The sequence below is a fragment of the Brachyhypopomus gauderio genome, unplaced genomic scaffold, assembly GCF_052324685.1.
Source record: "Brachyhypopomus gauderio isolate BG-103 unplaced genomic scaffold, BGAUD_0.2 sc64, whole genome shotgun sequence".
NCBI classification, from domain to species: Eukaryota; Metazoa; Chordata; class Actinopteri; order Gymnotiformes; family Hypopomidae; genus Brachyhypopomus; species Brachyhypopomus gauderio.
This window is the reverse complement of record NW_027506885.1, coordinates 107919-122360: the sequence shown is the minus strand read 5'-3', so window position 1 is coordinate 122360 and position 14442 is coordinate 107919. Positions and strand designations below refer to the sequence as shown.

At 45.8% G+C, this 14442-nt stretch overlaps 1 protein-coding gene across 2 annotated transcripts; it reads left to right on the top strand.

Moving 5' to 3' along the window:
- Positions 1-218: 218 nt before the first annotated feature.
- stom (stomatin) lies at positions 219-14237 on the top strand. Of its 2 annotated transcripts, XM_076988832.1 has the most exons (8): positions 219-369; positions 1161-1187; positions 2212-2321; positions 3444-3516; positions 7333-7415; positions 7544-7747; positions 9388-9522; positions 11826-14237. In XM_076988832.1, the coding sequence occupies exons 1-8, from the start codon at positions 306-308 to the stop codon at positions 12012-12014; spliced, it is 885 nt and encodes a 294-aa protein (XP_076844947.1). In that variant the 5' UTR covers positions 219-305; the 3' UTR covers positions 12015-14237. The 2 variants fall into 2 exon arrangements, with proteins under 2 accessions (XP_076844947.1, XP_076844948.1); XM_076988833.1 differs by lacking the exon at positions 1161-1187 and having other exon boundaries at positions 244-369.
- The last annotated feature ends 205 nt before the right edge of the window (positions 14238-14442 follow it).

Sequence of the window (14442 nt, the reverse complement as noted above, 5' to 3'; positions counted from 1 at the left end):
TTTTTTTTTAGTATATATATTCTTTCAGTATATAGCTATCTGACTAGATACGATCATTCTTTACAGTGATGACACGGACTACAACTTAATCAGCAGTAGATGGCGACAGAGAGTTTTGAGCGGTACAAAACGCACAAGACGAACGAAGGAGGTGCCCGGCCCCTCCTCCCCTAGCTCCGCCCCCCTCCTCCCCTATCTCCGCCCCCTCCTCTTCTAACCCCGCCCCCTCCTCAACGCCCCATTGTTTGTTTTGCTTCGGGTTCAAGTCCGTGAACGCGCACCGTGTAGTTCAGCTCGTACGCGACATGGAGGACGACTATAAGGAGACGGCGGTAATGAGGGAGGCCAAACGGAGGGCTGTGCAGAAAGGTAATAGAATATTAGGAGTATTATTAAGGGTTATTGCGAGTCTTGGGTTAAAAGATGAACAAACTGCTACAGCTACACGCCTTTTCCCCGTTTAATGGCCCATAGCTGTAGCAGAATGGAAGACCACAAGCAGTAAACAAACCTTAATTCTATATATTTCTCTAAATATTCGCATTCGCATTTGTGTAAATGCTTAGAGCTCACGCCTGTAAACGGATGTGCAGAAGGCGTGCTGTGCGCCTGTCCGGTGCACAGAAGGGATTTTCCGTCTGATTCCGTTTGGGGTCCGATGAGACGGACATGCTGCATCAGTGTCTGATCTCGACTGTCCGACTGTCCCAGCAACGGCAAGGTTTTATCAAACAAGCCAAATATTAGTAATAATGTGGTCTATACATCTTATAAATGCACCAAACAAACACAAAAAACACGCGGATGTATTTATTTACAAATGTAAACTAATATATGTCGATGCATGTAGGTTTATAACATGTAAATCAATTATTGTACATTTTATTTTACAGATACATGTGATTTATTATTATCCAGAAGGAAGGAACGCAGGATATGTTTCTACTGCTAAACTAGAAACCAGGGGAAAATGTGGGAGAAATTGTGTAGGAGACAAAAAAAAATGTTCCTAAAGAAATAATTTTATAGTTGTGTTTCAAGCCAATCCGTCCTGTCATGTGGACGCTGCTAGTGTCACACGCACCTCTTACTGCTGGTTCCTGGTGTTTTAACTCCTGGTGTTTTAACTCCTGGTGTTTAACTCTGGCGTCTCTCTCCAGATGATCGCGACTCTGCAGAGAGAGAAGGTACGGCTCGACTTTAAGGGAAACTTTTAAGTTCATTGATGTGTGCTGATTCTTGACGTGGCATGTTTATCTCCCAACCCTTACACACCTATGGCTTTGTGTTGTGATAGTTTCAGCATTAATTAATTAAGTGGATTTATACGTTGTCTCATAACAATTGCAGCTTTTTGTTTCATAACACCACGTTCCAACGCATGCGCTTCATGTTAACGTTGATGTGTTGAAGATGCACCTCTAAATAGTGTTCATACGAGACCGCCGTTTAATATGGATGTTCGCACTTCTAAGTGCAGGCCTGAATGTAAAACATTGTTTATAAAGGTGTCTGTTTGGAATACTAAATTATCTTTAACTGATCACACAATCAACTGTTCACAGAGTTCATGGATGTATTGTAGAGATCAACCACTAAACTAGATAAACTATATATATTAACCTAATGCATGTGATGTGTGAGCATGAATGTTGTGCTGTCTGAATGTCCGGGTTATAGCCCAGAGACTAACACTGGTGGAAATTATGTTCAAAGGTTGTTTAAAAGGGTTTGTTGTTTTGAATCAAAATTCAGGCTAAAGCATGAATTATTAATTGAAAACTTTATCTTTTGATAATTTCTTAAACTAATTTTAATTGACAGTTTGTCCATTTTTGAGTTTATATATCCAAAGTGTTTTGCATATATAATGCCAGGGTATATATCATTTATTATGTCACTGTATTTATCATTTCTAATGCCAAGGATCATTGATCATTTGATCATTTATGATGCTAAGGTGTGCAATTTGGACCACAGGTTGAGGGACATCAGGATTTAGAATATCTTCTGAAGCCAGAGGTTGTAAAATCGAGCCTCATATTTAATAAATATTTATTCCATAAGATCAGGCACGGCACATGGAAGGATAAACTCTGGTTTGCTCACAGAATTGTACGCAGGCATCAGTGTGACGGGTGTTTTCACAGGCAGCAGGTAGAATGGCTCTTGTTTCATGCTCTCTGTGTTTGTGTCCATGCTGTTGTGTAGATTTGGAGAATCCTAGCAGTGACATTGGGCTGTGCGGCTGGTTTCTGGTGTTTGTCTCCATCCTGCTCACGCTGGTCACCCTGCCCATCTCCATATGGATGTGCATCAAGGTAACTGGGAACACTGTGGCATCCAGACTTTATGCAGAGTGTGAATTATGATTGTGGAGGAAAAATATTGTATTTACAAGTAAGACGCTAGTAGTGAGCGTGTGTCACTCCTTCAGTCATTCAAGTGTGACCTGTGAAGAGTTATTTCTCAGTAAAAGTAAAGAGTGACACACAGGGTGTCCACCTGTTTGGTGTGACTAAATGAGGAGTGTTGGATCAGGGACACTGGACAGCGCTCTGTCCCTCCATGAATGGGGACAGTCCTGCACTTCACAGTCGATGTCCTACTGTAGGCTGTGGTTCACGTGTCTTCTGGGTTCATACAGCACCGGTACACTGTGATAATCGCTCTACATTTAAGCCAATAACAGGCCCAGGAGTTGCCTGGCAACCTCCAGTGTAATGGAAAATTGCATTATGGGTCCTTTAATAATAATCTCTTTTAAATCATGTTAGGGTGTTGATGAGGAGAGCAGACGGCATATATTTAAAAATGAAACGGAGTTTCGTATGGCTGACACTCTGAACTAAATGAAGATTAGTCCCATGTTCTTCAGTTTTAGAACCCAATGAACTGTAATGCATCGAGTTGTGTGTGTGTGCCATTATGTTCATAAACATAACGAGAAGACCTGGCCTTATATTATTATCTAAAAGCAACTCCTAATAGCTTTGGTACACGGAATTACCTGTGTACATCTTCCCAATATTACTCACTCCATGCCTTGCTCAGTCCCTAATCTGACATGCACCACTCAGCAGGTCATTACAAAGCCCTTCATAATCTGAGTTAAGGGTTTGTTGGGATTATTTCCAGTGGTACATGTGTACTGTATGGCTAAAATAGACTTCTGTCTGCTTCCTGGGGGCCTGTGAAACAACTAACAATCAGTAATTCATGTTCTCTATCATATTATCTTACATGGTGGTTTAAGCATTGCATTGCCAGGGCTAATGTTTTGAGTATTTGTTAATGTTACTGAACGAGTAATGTTAAAGAATGGAGTGGGATTATAGGAGTTAAATCTATAGGTGATTCTATTTATAGGTTTCTAGTAATATGGAATGTTCCATCAGTGTGTCGCATGTCAAGTTTAACTGACGTGTTTGTCATGCCTGTAGATCGTGAAGGAGTATGAGAGAGCTATAATCTTCCGTCTGGGCCGTATTCTGCGGGGAGGAGCTAAAGGCCCAGGTAAGAACCCTTAATCTTGTTTCTCGTCCTTCACAATCTAAACAGATGCAAAATGCCGAAAGCTCGTCTAATGACTGACGAAAGAGGTATCAGCTGGCACGTAGAGTTTTAGGATGCTTGGTTTTCCCTGGTGTGTGTGTGTGTGTGTGTGTGCGCGTGTGTGTGTGTGTGTGTGTGCATGTACCAAAGGGCAGTCGTGGTCTGGTGGTTAGGGAACTGGTCTGGTGGTTGGGGAACTGGAAGGTTGTGAGTTGGATTCCCATGACTGAAGTGCCCTTGGGCAAGGCACTTAACCCCCACTGCTCCCCTCGCATTGAGCTAGGGCACCACAGCCTCCTACTAGTGTACACTCGCATTGAGCTAGGGCACCACAGCCTCCTACTAGTGTACACTCGCATTGAGCTAGGGCACCACAGCCTCCTACTAGTGTACACTCGCATTGTGCTAGGGCACCACAGCCTCCCACTAGTGTACACTCGCATTGAGCTAGGGCACCACAGCCTCCCACTAGTGTACACTCGCATTGAGCTAGGGCACCACAGCCTCCCACTAGTGTACACTCGCATTGAGCTAGGGCACCACAGCCTCCCACTAGTGTACACTCGCATTGAGCTAGGGCACCACAGCCTCCCACTAGTGTACACTCGCATTGAGCTAGGGCACCACAGCCTCCTACTAGTGTACACTCGCATTGAGCTAGGGCACCACAGCCTCCTACTAGTGTACACTCGCATTGAGCTAGGGCACCACAGCCTCCTACTAGTGTACACTTTGTAAGCTGCTCTGGATGAGAGCGTCTGATAAACGCCGTAAACGTAAAAGAGATGTTTTGTCACGTCCGTGCTGTGGTGAGTGTATGTTGGTAGGAGGTATATTCAGTACGGCTGGATGCCGTGTCAGTACCAGCACGTACATAACAATGCAGGAGATGGAGGATGAAGTCTGAGCCTCCACCCACCTGCTCAGCACCACAGCGCTGCACCCGTCACCACTCACACTGGATCTGTCTCGTCTCTGGCCGCGGTGAGCTTTCACATCTCTGCGTTCACATGAATCTCTCGCACACTTCTCCTGTTTCTCATGATTGTGGTCAGAGATGTCGGCAGCCTGTTTTTTGAACACGCTCGCTCGTGTGCACATGGCGAGACCACGGGTTCGTGCACCTCAATGGATATTTGCAAATGTGGTGTGGTGGTCTTCCACTGTGGCAGCCTGCAGCAGGAGAAACTCGTACTGCACCAATAAAGCGTGTTTGTGTTCCCATCACTGCTGACCTACATTTTCAGGCCACGTTTTTGCACCTTGAACCGCCGGCAGAGACCAGCTCGGACGGACGGAGAGAGAGAGAGCCAGTTTCATGACGTCTTCGTGGTCTCTTCTATCTCTCTGACCCCAAAAGAGTTTGCCCACGCCAAGCTAAAGCTTATCGGTTCTGACCTGCTATGGCTTGTGGTTGGCAATCTTCTCCGCAAGCTGCCGGGTAATCGTATGTTTTCCGGGGGACTGGGGTATTATGGGCTGTATGGTCTTCTGCAGGCTGCTTCTCTAGAATTAGCCGATTAATTTGCTTAATGAAATAGGCTGTGTAACTGATGGCTGTCTTCAGAGGTCTTTGTTGCCATGGTGTTGTGACGTAAAATGAAGGACAGCACTGTAGCATGGATCTTTAAGACTCCTCCCATTAGCAGGTTAATGCCATTTAACGATTGGTGTCAAGACCGTGGATACAAAATCTCATCCGTGTGTGTGCGCACCAGATTATATTTAATATTCATTTACTTCCCCAATAAAAAGAAACTGCTTTTTCCTGAAACTGACCTAGGTAGTAGAATGTATCTGGGCATGGAGCTCTGAACTAAACACGTATCTACAATGTAATCTAAGCCTCTTTGTTTTAGAGTCCTTGTGGGCTGAATGACTTTTGTTGTCCAGGATCCATGAGGTTCGGTGTTTTAGGATAATACAACCTTACGCTGCTGTGCCTAATCTTCCCATATTACACACTCGTTCTCTGCATTTCTGTACCCTGTAAGAAGCTTTTAGCTGAGCAGATCTGAAACTCTTCTGATGTAAGAAATCTCCATCTCTCCATCTATATTTGGTCTTCCACCATGTCCCGCATTTTGTAATCTGACCCAGCAGAACTCTGGGGAGGGGGATGGGGTTCCTGTCCACCTCAACACTCAAGAATGTGGCTAACATTAGAAATACTCAGCCCTGCTAACACTTGACCTTATTGTGCTCTTAAAGCTAGTAATGGTCCAACTCATCCCCCCCCATCTGGTCCTTCATGGACTCTCCCACTAATCTGTGAAGGCATATGCAAATTTGCCTCCGTTAAGGACCAGTGCTTCTCTTTTGGCGGTCGTGAGTGTTTAGTCTCGGCTAGGCCCCTCCCAGGAATGTGCTATGTACAAACAATTTAAAGTGGATGCGGGTGGAATTTTCCACTCCATCCCGAGGTGCACCACGGTAGATCACAGAGGGCTAGGGACCAGCGGAGGGATTCAGGCCCATCTGCTGGCTGGCTGCTTCCCCAGTATCCTGTGGGGGGGAGAGGAATGGAACGTCCATGCCGGAGCCCTTCCCGGTGCCGGCCCGGGTGGACCTGCTAACTGCCCCCGGCACACGCTGAACCCCCCCCGGGCGAGATAGCGCAGCTGACGTGCCTTCCGGAGGACGAGTTGTGAGATTTACATTTATGGCATTTGGCAGACGCCCTTATCCAGAGCGACTTACATTTTTATCTCATTTTTATACAAGTGAGCAGTTGGGGTTAGGTGCCTTGCTCAGGGGCACCTCAGTCATGGCCTCAGGTCTGGGAATCAAACCTGCGACCCTCCGGTCACAAGACCAGTTCCCTAACCACCAGGCCATGACTGCCCACGATGTGAGAAGTGAGATTACGGTTCATTGAGGAGAAGACAAGCTTTCATGCGCGGCATTCTATCAGCATATGACTTTACAAATCTGGGGAGAGTGCTGTGTGTCCCAGTGAGGCCAGTCTCACCAGTGCTGTGTGTCCCAGTGAGGCCAGTCTCACCAGTGCTGTGTGTCCCAGTGAGGCCAGTCTCCCCAGTGGAGTGCCGGGGAGGGCAGGTGTCTGACCAGTGTAGTCCCAGGAAGAACACGTCATACTTTTAATGTTAATATGTTGCTAGAAGTTATGTTTGTACATTGTTTTTAGCTGCTTGGAAAGGCACTTGAAACAAAATGTATTATTATTAATGATATCATTATTAAGAAAATCAACCATTTACACTTACGGACCAATGGTGTATTAAACATGCACATTTAAATGGTTGTGTTTATTTATAACGTGGTCATGTAGTCATTCGAAAGTATTCACCAATGCAGTGCTAAAAGCTAGACTGGGATGTAAAGTCATTAATGATTAATGGTTTACTTTATTGCTGTGCTTTTTATTAGAACTGGTGGAAATAAATTGGAAACTGTACAGTAATTCTGCTAAAATGTAGTGTGTTTATGCTGAAGACGTCAGCGTGATCAATTTGGCTGAATGTGATGACACTTTTCAGCTCAGATTTTTTTGGTGAGTGTCTTGCTTGCATTCAGTGGGCAGCTCTTTTGACGTAATTGACTAAAGTGGGCGTATTGTGGCCAAAAAAGCGTAACGGAGGATAGAGACAGGCGCCTGGTAGACAGCATGAGCTTTTACCCACAATGCTGCACGTAGCCCAGCCAGTACTGCCCTGTCACTGCTTAATTAAGTTGTTTAATGGAACCTTTCTTTCCCCTGTCTTGTGTGTGTGTGTGTGTGTGTGTGTGTGTGTGTGTGTGTGTGTGTGTGTGTAGGTCTTTTCTTTATACTGCCCTGCACTGATAGCTTCATTAATGTGGACATGCGTACCATCACTTTCGACATCCCCCCCCAGGAGGTAAAATACGTGTGTGTCCCACATGCACAAGAATAACTCCTGTAATCCTAGACTGACCATTTGTGTGTGTGTGTGTGTGTGTGTGTGTGTGTGTGTGTGTGTGTGTGTGTGTGTGCTGGCATCCTCAGGTGTTGACAAAAGACTCCGTGACAGTGAGTGTAGACGGTGTGGTCTATTACCGGGTGCAGAACGCAACTCTGGCCGTGGCTAACATCACCAACGCAGACGCTGCCACCCGTCTGCTGGCCCAGACCACCCTGAGGAACGTGCTCGGCACCAAGAACCTGGCCGAGATCCTGTCGGACCGTGAGGAGATCGCACACAGCATGCAGGTACACGCATGTGCACACAAACACAATTTCCTTCATATACACTCTCACCTGCCTCCGTAGTGTAACGCGTTGTCTTGTACCTGTCCTTCATGCTTTATTACGTACACTGTCCAGGGTCTCCGAAGTAAGGATGATCTAAATTGAAATGAGCATTAAGTCCTTCTCTCCTATTCTTGATTAACTTTCACTAAAACATTTGGCTCTGTGCTAACACAAGCAACATCAATTCTGTCTTCAATATGCACCACGCTCAGAGTGTATTCATTTAATATGGGTGTCTCCTTACTTCTGAGACGTCCTGTATTTCCAAAAGTATGCGGACATCCCTCATAAATAGGGACTTCAGCCACACACATTGCGAAGAGGTGTGGAAACTTAAGCACATAGACATATAATCTCCCGTGAATGCCTGGAGTTATCTGGAGTTGTGGGTCACATTTCACTGTCTGGAAATCTGATGGAGAATGCTGCATAACCAGTAGAGTTCGGTGGGGGCAGTTGGTGGTTGGTTTTCAGGGTTTGGTCTACGTTATGGTAATGTTAATGTGACCGCATCAGAGACATTGGATTGAGAACAGTGTGGTGTGGGGGAACTGTAGTGGGTTGTGTGCAAATCCAACATCAGTGTCTAATCTCATCAGTGCTATTCTGACTGAATGAGCCCAGATTTCCACAGACACACACCATGCTCTCCAGTTAAAGCTTCCCAAACAAGTGTGGACCCTAAAGGCCTCTGCAGTCTGTTGATCAGGTGTCCATGTCCTGGTGGCTGGATAGTGTACATCACAGGTGCACTTTGTGTATAGTTACAGACTACAACCACTGCTGGAGGGATATTTAGAGATATTCCCTCTGGCCTTTGTCAGCAGCTCATATGCACTGACATGGTAGGAGTATGGTGGTGGGGGGCGGCCTGTGGGGGCCGGCCTGTGGGAGCCTAGCTGTGGGGGCCGGCCTGTGGGAGCCTAGCTGTGGGGGCCTGGCTGGTTAATCATTGGTGTATTATAGTGTTGCTGGGGCTGCTATGTATATCAGTGTCTGTGCTACTGCTGGGTATGGACTTATGTGTATATACACACACATACAAACACACACACATTTTGCCTTCTGTGCTATTTGTCCTATAATACTTTCAGTTTCTATTTATATAAATTTTTTTCTCATGATATTTTATTGGCTTATTTTTACACTGCTCTGTTTTGGTCTACGATGGGTGTCATATACATATAAATCACCATCATCTTTTCCCAAGGAAATGTGGAAAATGTTTTTAAATGTAACGTATAAGGGCAGAAATCTGCCAGTGAGTGTAGGTGGGGTTTTCCAAAGACGATCTTTGATCTGTGTAGGCAGGGCAGCACGGTGTGGGCTACACTGGCAACATTCTGGGTCCTGATGTGGAAGCGTGTTTTTAACGGTTCAGAGCGACCCCAGTGATCACCTGGGCTGCAGCTCTCTCCGGCACCGCGAGGTTTCGGGCCGGGACGTTCCCCACGGCTGTGTGTGGAGATGACGGACATGCCTGCACTGCAGTTTGACCCGATTAACAAGTGTCCGGTCTGGGGGAGACGGGGTCATGATCGGAGGGTCACGAGCTCGTCATTACTGGGGAAGGTGTGAGTTCCTGCCTCTCGTTCCAGTCCACGTTGGATGAAGCGACGGATGACTGGGGCATTAAGGTGGAGCGGGTGGAGATTAAGGATGTGAAACTGCCCCTCCAGCTGCAGAGAGCCATGGCGGCGGAGGCAGAGGCTGCACGCGAGGCCAGAGCCAAGGTGAGACGCACTTTACACACACGCACACGCACTTTACACACACGCACACGCACTTTACACACACGCACGCAAACTTTACACGCACACAAACTTTACACGCACACGAACACGAACACGCAGGCACACAAACTTTACACGCACACAAACTTTACACATGCACGCACTTTACACAACGCACACGCACGCACTTTACACAACGCACGCGCACGCACTTTACACAACACACGCGCACGCACTTTACACAACGCACGCGCACGCACTTTACACAACGCACGCGCACGCACTTTACACAACACCCATTATTTTTTTTAAGAGTCATATCTAAAATCTAAATGACAAAATCAAACCCACATTTGTTCATTGTTTAGGAAAAAACAATATTATTATTCTTTTTAAAGTCGGGTTTGTGAGCAGAAATACATGTGCCTTGATGTACAATCCTAATGGTGCTGATCCACAGCAACATAAACCAGTCTGTGTCGAGCGGGCCTTTCTCAGCCCTCCCCATAATCATGTCCAGGAGGGGGGGGGGGGTGTTGTGAGAGTAGAGGGGTCACTTCTACAGTCCTTTAGATCTCCTTCTGCTGCAGGATGATGAGGTGAAGTACATGCTTGATCCACTGTTGACCGGTTGCCTGTGATGTTTGCCATAAAAGGAAAACATTCCTTTGCTTCTTAAAGAACTGCCATTGGCGTCTGCTCAGTGACGGCGTGTGTTAAAGTGCGCTGTCTGGTGAGGTTTGTTTGTACGTGTTCAGTGGTTCAGAGTCATCCACACTGGAAGCTCCACACGGCTGTGTACACTGAAATGCCTCAGTATACGTTATCCGGGTTCTCGTTGTTTTAATTAATGTACAGTGTGAACATGAAACCTGAAACGCATTTTGGAATGAATCTGTCCCGACAATAAATGACATTAAAGGACAGCAGGCCTCAGACTTGCAAAATGATGCAAATGTTTTTGCTGCCTTGTAAAGATTAACTAAAAAAGGAGGAAGAACATAAGATGAAAATAAAATATTCTGAGCGTGTTCTTGTATTGACAACTTGGGAGTTACCTGTGTCAGGTACCCCTCCATAACACCACTGGGTGATCTCCAGTGATGCCCGCTGAGCTGAGCGAACACATATAAAGGAATCTGAGACCGGTCCTCTGAACAGAACCTCCTCTGATCCGTCCTGGTGTCTCAAGTGGGATCTCTTCCCGTCAGCTCGCTCCATGAGTTCTCAGCAGGGCTGACCACTGCAGAACCTGAATTGTGGGTTTGCTGACCTGTTTGTGTGATTATGGCTTCTCGGTACTTCCTCTAGGGAGACTCGGTACTCTAGGGAGATTCGGTACTTACTCTAGGGAGACTCGGTACTTACTCTAGGGAGATTCGGTACTTACTCTAGGGAGACTCTGTACTTACTCTAGGGATTCACTCAGCTCGTGCAGCTGGGATCCTCAGAGACCCTCTTCAGATAAACCACCCTCTTCAAAATATTCTTACATCCTTTTCGAGGAAGGTTCATCACAGCTCCAGCTGTTTGAAACTAATAATTTCTTTTATAGTGGAGACATGTATTTCTAAATGTAATGTCATTTTGGTTCATGTTATTTATGCTCTCCCCTATGCTTATGGACGACTAGTTATGTGTAGACCCACACACACTCCCACTCACACACCTGGGCGTTTCGCATGCGTGTTCATCCACTTAGCAAAAGTATGTGTCCTTTCTCTAAAAAAGTACATGTAGCGGCTTGCTCGCAGTGCCAATGGGTGGCCACCAGAGGGCAGCCACGAGTGTGGAGATAATCGGGGTTCGTTGAACAGATCTCTCTCAGGTGGCCCCGCCCTATACATCAGCTCCACTCTGTGAAGTTGTGGTGCGTGCGGCGGGTTCAGTGCATGTCTTGCTGTTAATCAGTTTTCCCAATACAAGCGTCGCTAGTTGTTCCTTCTACAGGCACATCACCTGTAGTATTGTGTTGTGTGTTGAGGTCCTTGCCTTGGGTGAATGGTTAGATTCCCAAAATATTCAAGAATATACATTGTTTTCTGTGAAAATATTTTTACATTTTATTATATTTATGTCCTTTATATTTTAGAATAAAATCAGACATTGTCAAAGTTTTGGGCTCCCTTTATCAAGTATGCCACTCAAAGGACTAGAAATGTAGAAATGTGTTTTTTTGTGATATATTTTGGTGAATAGAAATTTTGGTTCACATTTGGTCATGACTAGAAATGTTTAATCTTAGCATTGAGGTCTCTCTCACCTCCCCCCCCCTTCCTCCCTCCCTCTCTCTCTCTCCATAGGTGATCGCTGCTGAGGGAGAGATGAATGCCTCTCGGGCGCTGAAGGAGGCCTCTCTGGTGATTGCCGAGTCTCCATCGGCCCTGCAGCTGCGTTACCTGCAGACCCTCAACACCATCGCCGCTGAGAAGAACTCCACCATCATCTTCCCCCTGCCCATCGACATGATGCAGTCCTTCCTCTCGCGCTGAACACCACCATCATCTTCCCCCTGCCCATCGACATGATGCAGTCCTTCCTCTCGCGCTGAACACCACCATCATCTTCCCCCTGCCCATCGACATGATGCAGTCCTTCCTCTCGCGCTGAACACCACCATCATCTTCCTCCTGCCCATCGACATGATGCAGTCCTTCCTCTCGCACTGAACACCACCATCGTCTTCCTCCTGCCCATCGACATGATGCAGTCCTTCCTCTCGCGCTGAACACCACCATCATCTTCCTCCTGCCCATCGACATGATGCAGTCCTTCCTCTCGCGCTGAACACCACCATCATCTTCCTCCTGCCCATCGACATGATGCAGTCCTTCCTCTCGCGCTGAACACCACCATCATCTTCCTCCTGCCCATCGACATGATGCAGTCCTTCCTCTCGCGCTGAACACCACCATCGTCTTCCTCCTGCCCATCGACATGATGCAGTCCTTCCTCTCGCGCTGAAAACCACCATCGTCTTCCTCCTGCCCATCGACATGATGCAGTCCTTCCTCTCGCGCTGAACACCACCATCATCTTCCTCCTGCCCATCGGCATGATGCAGTCCTTCCTCTCACACTGAACACCACCATCGTCTTCCTCCTGCCCATCGACATGATGCAGTCCTTCCTCTCGCACTGAACACCACCCTTAGTCTCACGTACACTGATGCAAAAGCACTCCCACATTAGTGATGAACACGTTCAGCATGCAGATTGGAGGACTTGATCATTAAATTCTCATGTAATGCTCACAGGAAGCATCTAAAGCATCTTTCTCTCTCTCTCTCTCTCTCACACACACACACACACACACACACACACACACACACACACACACGCACACACACACACACACTTGCTGTTCTTCAGTGGTCTGTGATGAATTTAAATGTTTTTAACCTACTTCATAGCGAGCATACACAGTGCCACAGCACGGCTGGCGATTACTTTTAAAAGGGTTAACATTTCTGAGTGCCAATGTGCATATGAGTGTGTGTGTTTATGTGTGTGCCTGTGTGTATGAATGTGCAAGTGTGCATGTGAAGAATATAACGGGGTCTGAGTGCTTGTGGAGTTTTCAGAAACGATACAGCATGACATCACCACTAACGCCTGAACCTCTGTGTGCCTGTTTTTCTCTGAAAGGGTTAGGGGTTAAGGATAGGGGTTAGGGTTACTCTGGCCACCTTCCCTTCAGAGCCTTAAGCTGTTCTCCTGAGTTTACACTTTGCCATTTTGCTTATTTGATAATATAATCAATATGAATTAACTAATTGATTTTTTTTTTCAATAACTAATATCAGTGGTTGGTTAGTGTTCTCCATAGTGATCCAGAGTGTTGCTCTGTGTGTGTGTGTGAGTGACAGAACAAACCTATAGACGTGCTTAGAGACCCAAAGTTCTAGTGTAGATATACAGAATTAGTAGTTTTCTATGTAAAGTTACTGAGTAGTAAATGCAGTATTAGATAGAGGACCGATGGCTCTTTTCTTTTTGAATGGCTGTTGGATGTGCAAATCGATGTATTTACCAAAGATGGGAAGTAACACCCATTAGATGATGTGAGCGGAGGGTGTGTGTGTGTGTGTGTGTGTGTATGTGGAACATGGGGCTTCAACAGGACAGGTCGTCTAGCTGCTGTGTAGGTGTTCTGGGTCAGTCTGCCCCCCGTTTCCCAGTCCTCCCAGTTTCTTCTTTTGATCAAGGTCAGTAATATGCTGGTATTCTTGTGTGCTGCCACTAGCGTGGAGTTACATGTTAATACTGTGATCTTTATTTTTGTGATGTACTCGTTTGTACACGCATGACATGTTTAGTTCTCTCATCAGAGTGGAGAACTGCTGAGGTGTTTTAATTACATTTTTATTTCTCCCATGCTGTTAAAATTTGTATTTTCAACCACTGATAATCGTCTAAATGTAAACGTATCTGATTTATTTACTATATGTTACTCCACACTGCTATAAACACGATAGCCAACTCCTTAACTAGTCCAGGAGTCATTTTTTTACCCATATGGCCAAAGCTACTGAAGTACAGTATTATTAACGTACAATACTATTAAAACAAGCTCTTCATGGGTGTGTCTGGAAGAAATGTTGTCTGCAGTCTTTAGCTTTTCCAGTACAAGATCAATAACACATTTCCTAGAATCTGTACAAAAAGGTTACCGGTGTTTTGCTTGTCTTTAAATAAACTGTACCGAACATTGAACTTGACTGTATATATTTGTGTCTGTCTTGCCACCTACTCAAAAGTCCTTTGTGTAAAATGCAACAGCTCTCTCAAAATGTATTCTTTTCAACTTTTTTGTTTTTTTTTAATGGCCCCGCCCTAATTTTTTATTCAGGGTTCAGTTTAGGCTTTCAGTCAGACCTACCCCAGTCAGGGGTGGAGAACCTGTTTGTTATGGTCCCTG